Source organism: Monopterus albus, unplaced genomic scaffold (genome assembly GCF_001952655.1).
Source record: "Monopterus albus unplaced genomic scaffold, M_albus_1.0 scaffold55.1, whole genome shotgun sequence".
In the NCBI taxonomy this organism is placed as follows: Eukaryota; Metazoa; Chordata; class Actinopteri; order Synbranchiformes; family Synbranchidae; genus Monopterus; species Monopterus albus.
In genome coordinates, this window is record NW_018127935.1 from 1544354 (window position 1) to 1553566 (window position 9213).

General features: G+C 40.5%; 1 protein-coding gene across 1 annotated transcript in view; it reads left to right on the top strand.

Annotated features, from left to right (window-relative positions):
- ube3c (ubiquitin protein ligase E3C) overlaps positions 1-9213 on the top strand; it is a 29564-nt gene extending 20351 nt beyond the window's left edge. The window contains 6 exon segments of the mRNA XM_020602315.1: positions 632-879; positions 3601-3813; positions 5501-5689; positions 5779-5845; positions 6087-6217; positions 8170-9213. Of these exon segments, the coding sequence (XP_020457971.1) occupies positions 632-879; positions 3601-3813; positions 5501-5689; positions 5779-5845; positions 6087-6217; positions 8170-8340 (1019 nt within the window). The 3' untranslated portion in view covers positions 8341-9213.

Here is a 9213-nt window from a genome sequence, read left to right on the forward strand (position 1 = left end):
AAATTTATTTATTTATTTTTACAGGAACAATCAGGTCACTATTGAAAAGTGTCCTTATTGTTAATCTTTGTACATTTAGTGCTGTAAATACAGCCAAATATTAGAAACAAATAATGGAGAAGAAGGTGAAACCTTGTAAGGGAACTTTAAATATAAACATTTAGTTAAAAACTAAACTACAAAAGAATCAAATCAGCAGTTTTGTAGAGCAGTTTTGAAGCTCAAGTTTGGCACACAAAGCTTTAACAAAAAGCAATTTAGAAATGTATTTTCTGACTTTACCCTAATAATTTCATCTCTGAGTCTGTCCCCATTTATATGAGTAGTCAGGAGTCAAGTGTATCTGATTAATTGTTAAAATGAAATATGAACCTAAGATTATTTCTAGTTTGATGCTATTTGTGTTTGGAGACAATTTTTTTTATGCTTAACTGGGAATCCTCTATTAGAAAGGTTTCTGACCTGATTTCCATTCTACGAAAAATTAATTTGAAGTAAAGAATGAAAAACTGGTTATCTGTAGTCTGGTTATATTTATGAAGTTGATTGTGATCATGAACTTTACAGTACTTTGTCAGTCCTTCTACGTTTTTGTACCATTCTAAATTCCTCCTCATGTTCTTTGTATCAGAACCAGACCTGAAGAAAAGGATTAGAGTCCATCTGTTGAATGCCCACGGTCTGGATGAGGCAGGCATTGATGGTGGCGGTATCTTTCGGGAGTTTCTCAATGAGCTTCTCAAGTCGGGCTTCAATCCCAACCAGGGTTTCTTCAAGACAACCAATGAAGGTCTGCTGTACCCCACCCCCACTGCCGGAATGCTGGTTGGAGACTCGTTTACAAGACACTACTACTTTCTAGGCAGGATCCTAGGAAAGGTGAGCCTTTTTAGTAAAATCTAATAAAGAGGATTGATAAATATAATGAATATTTCCATGTTCTTATATAAACCTAAAAATCGACAGAACAAAGAGTCTTTCTGGAGTGTTTGGAGATATGAGAGCATATGATGAAAAAGTACAAAGAAAATTGTGAGACTTGGTTGTAGACAGCCTTGATGTGATGGACAACACATCAGTTAAGATCAGTCACAGTGAGTGCCAAGGCTATTCTTGCAGTTTATGTATATTTAGAGCTTGTTCGGATGTTTGTTGTACGAACTGACAATGTGTAGAAAAATTGCTGTTATTTGTTTCTTAAGAAGGTTTTAGGGTAGGGGTTAGATCTTGAACCTGGCATTTGTGCAAGCCTTTAGTTTTGTTAATTAGCCCAGTGTGTAATCTGTTGACGGCAATGGTTTTCTATCTCTTCCTTCCTCTGATGACACTATTTATTAGAGCCTAATGTTTCTAAATCATTCTTAATGCATGTGATAGTGATTGTTTATCAAGATGCCTTCCTCGTGTGCGGGGCTCTGATCTCAGACCAGAGAAGAATTACCTCATGACAAGTGGTCGCCTCTCAATTAGGGCTTCCATTAGCCGATGATTCCTACCTCTTGTTTGTGTAGTGATTGCATTTGGCTGGCACTAAATCAGCAGGCCCATGCAGACAGGACATAAATAAGCATTCAAAGCATGTTGTAATAGCATTTTGATCTGTTTTACAGTCAGGAGCATCCAGGCCTCTTCTCTCTTGCTCGGCCCTAGATGGTCCGGTCCACTTATCAGAGCATTGGATCTCTTCTTCTCTATATTCTTTGCAAGTGAGAGATGATCAATCAGGAGCAACGAGCTCTCAGCTCCCACTCTTTAGAGATTGTGCTTTCCATAGCTAATGGTTCAGGCAATTAGGCAGGGGGAAATTAATTTGAATTTGACTTTCAATTAACCCTACCTTAAGTTCCTCTTTCTCCATAAAAATTGATGTTTGAGTGGCCATTTGAGAGGTGTATTGATATTTGTTTAGTGCCATTATTGCCTGGATAAAAGGTAACCGTTTAAATAGAGAGGGATTGCATCACCATTGAGCTGCAATGTGTACTGTGCACACTGCAGCTCAAAGGACACAGGAGATTAATATTGTTAATTAATGTCCGAGGCGTGCCATTGTTGTGGAGGTGATGTATTACAGGCAGGAGTGGCTTGTCTAGGGTACTCACTGAAATGGGATTGAACATCAGAATAGAGGCCGGTCGTCATCCTTCTTCCTCACTTGTCCACCCAGCTGACAAGCTGAAAGATTTAAGCCACAAATGGGGAAAACAGGTTACCTTGCATCTGTTTCTGTTCATTCAGCCTAAAGACTAAAAAGTTCATCTTGATGGGAGAGTTAGCTCAACATGTGCACATTTCTCATTATGCATAGAACCTGTAGCAGATTCTCTTTGTGCCTCATTTGTATCTCATTAGTACAAAACCTCCAACCTCGTCAGAAGTTGCATGTAAACTGTGAGGAAAGTTTGCTCCCTCTCACGCTGCACTCAAAAGACTTCTGCACCCTCCTCTCACTGATCTTCAATGACGGATAGACCCCTTTAGAGGTGTGTGAGGTTGGCACCCCTGATTGATAGAGATGTGTTTGAAAGGCATTATAATTTTATTGATTCTTAATGTTGTAAATTAAGGAATTTATTTGGCAGCTAACAGAATGCACCTGCAATGTTGTTGGCATTTATTCCACCTGATGGTGCCACGATCTGCTTTAATTGCGTTGCCACTGCACTCACTTATATTAAAAGGCCTGGCCCATAATAATTAATTCTTTCCAGCTCAAGTCATTTTGGCATAATTTCTGGCAATAAACACTCATAAATAAAGTAAGTGGCATTGAAAAATAAGGCTACAGGTTTTTTCCATATACTTATTGCTGCCTCTTCCCGGCACAAGTGTTATTGATAGGTTTCAAGGGGCCATGCGGCGCATATGGTCTGAAATGAGCACTGGCCACAAGAGAAATACTAAGTGGATTATTTTGCATAAAAAAGAGACAGTGTTTGAAGTTACGCAATTTACCTGTGTTTAGAAAATAGCTGTGATTTATGTGCGAGTGTGTGTTTAAGATGCATGCATTATGGAAATCCTCTAGATTTATAATCCATTTAGCTGATGCGGGCAGGGTTTTTAGTGCTATCATTTATAAAGACCTGTATATTTTAGTGCCTCCAATAGGCTCTTTTTCGGACTATTCCAGTACATTAGCTTTGGGTTTTATGAGTCACTTGCCCAGCTGTAGTTCTTAATGGCATTTAAGGTCAAGGTGAGAATTGGCATTTATAAAGTTTGAGGCAGGTGAAACAGAAGCCTGTGTGTTTTAGATAGATTACATTCTGTGTTTTGCTCTCAGTCATTATGATGTGACAAGATTTATTATCTTATCACCTGATTTATAAATATAAAACTAGGCAAATGTGTGTTGTAATCAGATTTTTGAATATGTAATATTATTCTTGCTACTTGATGCAAGACACAGTCCATTTTGTCTACCCATTTAATCTCAGTTAACTAATCATGTTTTATTTAGTGACTCCCGGGCAATATTAATTGCTGTGTTTAATGCTCAGAGCATTTTCTCATTCACACTGATTGACAGGTGTTTGTGGGTGAAGAGGCAGTATTCCTTCAGTGATCCTCCAGTTAACAGCCACATTTTCCCCACAGGCGTTGTATGAGAACATGTTGGTGGAGCTGCCCTTTGCCAGTTTCTTCCTGTCTAAGCTTTTGGGAACCAGTGCAGATGTGGACATCCACCACTTAGCCTCACTGGACCCAGAGATGTACCGCAACCTGCTCTTTCTCAAGAGCTACGAGGGCGATGTGGAGGAGCTGGGTCTCAACTTCACTGTGGTCAACAATGATCTGGGAGAAGCTCAGGTGACTGTGGTTATTGGCGGGGTGGGACGGAGTTGAATAAATTACTCGCATGCCCTTTTTCTTCCTCTTTTTGTTTCTATTCTGGTCACTATCTCTCATCCTGTTTGGTCTCTCTTTGTGGCGTTAATAATTCATTTCCCTCATGATGCACCACTTTTCTAGCTCTGAAAGAGATAAAGCACGTTGCCACTGTCGCCCTAAGCTGCGCTACAGAACAGGGAGCACAGCAGCTCTGTTGACCATTCCACCAGAAATTATCTGAGAACACGCCTGACAGAAGCAACTAGCTGGTCTTAAGCACGTCCCTTTCCAAAGCTCAAGGCTGTTGAGACGAGCCACCACCATCACACCAAGTCACCTGGGCCCAGACCGGCACTCTACTCGGAGCCCCTGTTTGTTCAAGGCTTTAATGCGTCTTATTAGCTCTTCTCAAACAACACCTGAAATGGTTGAGTGACATTGTAGCCCTCTGGTCACAAATAGGGCATCGCAAACACAATAGGGAAAACAATTTGTGAAAGATTAGGCACACACCCGGGAGCAGTCTGCCCTGCATTCGCCCTTGTGAGATAGCTAAAGTAAGCAAGATAACGACAGTGTTTCTCTTACATTAGCACATGATCAGTAATCACTGAGGTTTTAAAAAAAAAAAAAAAGCTGAAAATTATTACCTGTTATGTGAACAAAATAAGAGGAGCACCTTACTGTAGATTATAATACAATCTAAGATACAGAAAGGTGGTTTTGAGCACATCACAACATCCATAACTATGGAAAATGGATTATATAACTATCCACACACTGGATTAACACACCTAGTTTTATCAGACTGGAAATGTTTTGATCCTGCTCACTTTCCCTCAGTGTTTAATTTTGCATTGCAGTGTCAAAACAAAAAATATGATATAAAATGTGACATAGTTCCTAAAGTTACTGACTTGATACACAGCAGTAGAAGTCATTAAGTTATCAAAACATAAGATTCACATATGTCAAATGCAGGAAAACTGCACTAGAGAAATGTAGAGTATTATATTTTATCTCGCTGTAGCTGTCATGATGTCACCATACACCCACCTTTATGAACGGAGATGAGTACATCTTATAAAGTGTTAGCTACTCTAAAGGTAATGGAAAATAGAACCTGGGGCCAAATTGTATTGGACCAGATATTCGCTAGATGTGCTATATTTGAAATACTGATAATAGTGTGCTCACGTCTTACTATAGTTGTAAGGACACTTACTGAGATAATGCATTCCAGCCGTTACCCTAACATAAACCTAACCTAACTGTACCCTTAACCCTAAAACAAGTCTTAACCCTCAAACAGCAATTTGAGTTGACAGCTGGCTAAAATGTCCTCACACTGATGGCATTGAGCAAAAATGTGTCCATACAATGTAATAAAGAGAAGTAAACACACAGAGAGAGCCTTACCTTTAATTACAGTGATGTTGGGAAACGTTTTAATTATCTGGTATTAAATTAAATGCCACCTGGCACAATTAAAGCACCTACATTGTTTGTTGGTCATCTGGCACTCAAGACAGACTTCATGATATGCATAGTGAAGTATGCAGTATACTTACCTGACAGTAATGTTACAACAGAATGGAGAATACATCATATTTCAATAGAAACTGTGGAAGAGTCTTGTAAATGCCTTGTGACTTTGTGTGAGCAGGTGGTTGAACTGAAGCCGGGAGGCAAAGACATTCCTGTGACCACAGCAAACCGAATAGCCTACATCCATCTGGTGGCCGACTACAGACTGAACAAGCAGATCAGGCCTCACTGCCTGGCCTTCAGACAAGGCCTGGCCAATGTGGTCAATCTGGAGTGGCTGCGCATGTTTGACCAGCAGGAGATCCAGGTAGTCTGCACATGATGAGGAAAATCTGCTCATAAACACTGAGCACACTTATAACTCACAGAATCTAACAATGTTTTTCCTTTGAGAAGGTCCTGATTTCTGGGGCTCATGTGCCGATTTGTCTTGATGACCTGAAAATGTTCACCAACTACTCAGGTAGGAGCTCATGTTAAAAACATTTATGCTGGAGTCACAATTTTGTTTGGTGCTTACAAGTCATTATACAGTTGAGAAATTGACATTTAGTTTACAGTATGTTCATGACTGACAAATGGGCATCAGTGGCTGGGGAGAAATAGTAGTCATCACTTCGCAGGTTAATTGATGTATATTCAATTTGATGTATTTATGAGTATGGGTTAAATAATGTAATTTTCTCCATTGCCATTTCCTGTAGGTGGTTACTCAGCCACTCACCCCGTCATACAGATTTTTTGGGAAGTGGTGGAAGGCTTCACAGATGAGGAAAAGCGCAAGCTGCTCAGGTTTGTTACCAGCTGCTCCAGACCTCCACTGCTTGGCTTCAAGGTTAGTGTTTACCAAACTTGAACTTGCCTCTCTTCATCTTTTCCTATCCCTATACTGTACTTAGCAGGTGGTCAGACTGAGTTTCAGAGGTGTGAAAAAACACAGCCGTCTCCATTCATTTCTAAGGGGCATTGCATTCACTGCCACCAGCACCAGCACTGCAGAGGGCTCTGGCAAAAATCACAGCCCTGTACGTCAAAAAAGTTGGTTCTTTTTCAGCTTTTGCTGCACTGAATGGTGACATCATCTAGCAAAAGTGTCACGGCAGAAGCTGACGGGCTGCAAATGTGAATGAAGCCACTCACGTCGACTCTTCACAATGTAGCTGTATTGTATATGTCTACGTCACTTCCCCTGCAACCCCTCATGCCCCGACCAATGCAGCCCCTTGCATAAAAACACAGCAGGGAGTTGCGTTTTACCGGACTCAGTCTGAATACCTGCTTATTCTGCAGTACTCTTACTCTGTGTACTACCTATATACTCTGTTATTGAGAGGTTTGCCAAGACCAACAGAAGGGAGTGTTCTCTCTTAATGGTACTGTAATGAAAATACCTAGACCGATAACAGCCCTCAAAATGATAATTTTCAAATTAGGTGGCGATTAGACCACACCAGAGCAAAGACGTCTTATCTCCCCATTTGTTTTTGTTTTTTTAATAGTTCATGACCTTATTCTGTTGAACTACTTCTGTGGCCCTGTGTGTGTGTGTGTGTGTGCTTGGTCAAAGATCCTGGCTGGACAAATATTGCCATTCAGAACTTGGTAGCAGGTTGAACTTTTGAACTTTTGCCTTCTGCGTGACATGCAGAAAGTACAGATTTCCTGTTAAAGGAGAATACAAGGAATTTATCTACTTACTACTAAACGTTGTTCCAGCATTCGGTAATGCTGAGCCATTACTGCTAACCTCCCATTTCTGAAATGATTTCTTAATTGGAAGCCATTTCACTTTACAACAGACTTGATTTATGGGGCAGTTAAGTAGTTGGAGAAACGCGGGAAAAAGCACAAAGTGTTGCTCAGGGTCATTTAAACGTTTTTATGTCTAACCAGTATCTGTAATCATCATATGATTGGTTTAATACTCTATGACTGACATTAGTTAAGAAAAATCTCAAAATCCTTTGCAAAACCTCCAGTTGAGGTCTAAGAGTTGCCTTGCCCACTCATTTAATCAGTTTGACTTTGGCTGGTGTGTAGATGCACCCCCTCTGCTTCAGCTTCTCTTTGTGAGGGGCGCAGCCTGTGACCCAGCCTTCAGCCTGAGCCAGCTAAGCCTTAATTAGTCGTCATGAAACTGCCCAGGATTCATTAGAGGAGAAATAGCACTGTCAAAAGAAGCTATTTCAAAAAAACAAATGATGGAAACATTTTCCCTCACAAAATGATAGCTGTGTTAATGATGTTCGCAATAAGCAACGATAGTTTTAATACAGTAATTGTTAGAAAAATAGGGTCAGTACTGCTAAGCCCCTAGAGAGCCATTTATGCTGGCTGAACCATATATGCTGCCTTTAAATAGCAGGTTGAAATGAGGGTGGGAAGTGTATTCATCTGCCCATCTTGGGATGAAAACACTCGGTCACAATCTACAGATGAGGCGGCCTCGTCACAAAGAGGCTTGATTTGAGAAATGTCAGACAACATGAAATGTCTCATCCAATGGTCAACCTCAGAAGCTTTCAAGCCCTAAACTAATCCCCCAAATTTATATTTCCATTATATTATTTTAGTGCTTAAGGTCTCTCCTTTAACATTCATCCTGTTGTGGAATTTGACATTTATTGTTTAATCTGGATTGCTTTGGACACTGTGAATGTTTCTGACATGAGGCAATTCACGTCTCATTTTCTTTTGCCTTTAAAGGCGTCATGATGACAAAATTTCTCATGTTTCAATTCCTGGTAATTTGTCATGTACTTACTAACAGTGGGTGTATGCACACAGGAGCTTTACCCCGCCTTCTGCATCCACAATGGCGGCACTGACCTGGACCGTCTGCCCACTGCCAGCACCTGCATGAACCTGCTCAAGCTCCCTGAGTTCTGTGACCAGCAGGTGATGAGGAATAAGCTGCTGTATGCCATCGAGTCGTCCGCCGGGTTTGAGCTGAGCTGAGGAGGGCAAATGCTTCTCTGTCTTTACATCCACAGACTTGACACCACAGAAATAACTTGGGACAAAAAGACTCAAGACAGAGACAAAAAAATAGAGGAAAAGCAAATGATGCACTCTGTGTTTGTGGGTGAATGTGTGTGTGTGTGTGCGCCAAGCTGTAGGCGGAGGGGAAGGACAGACCTAAATTAAAGGGTTGTAAGAATGAAGTTGAGTTATTTGTTGCTTGAAGTATTTAAATTGTTTAATCACTTGTCAGAACACTTCAGAAGAACAGTTGAATTTCCCAGGAAATATTACACGCTGAAAGGAGCAATAGCAGCTGCTCTCGTATAAAAATCTAACATGAATGGACAGCTAATTTTCACCAAAGATTAAGTGGCATCCTATTAAAAAAGGCAATATAACAACAGAGGGACTGTAAAGCCACCCTGTGGTAGGCCAAGGGCTGCAGAGGAGTGTTTGTGTACAGCCATCTTGTATTTTCACATAGAAGTCATTGTGATTTCTATTACTCACAGTAATAACTGTGTGATAGCCATACTACAGTATAAGTGTGCACATGCCATCTGAAGTGTGCTAGTGGCTCATATTGCAGGACTAAATTGGGTGAAAGTATTGTATGAATATGGATTTGTGAATATGTACATGTTTATGTTTGTACTATTCATTGAGATTTGTACATGTTTTACTTTCTTTTGTGTTGTGAATGGAGGCATCATGTTTTCTCTCTTCCATGGTCAGTGCCCAAACATTTGCTGAGGGAGCAGCTACCATGCAGTATTGGTAAGGCCTCCCAACGATCGCTATACTAACAGGGTGAAAAGTGTATGGAGATGAATAAACCCACTTTTCTTTTTGCATTTTACTTCTATA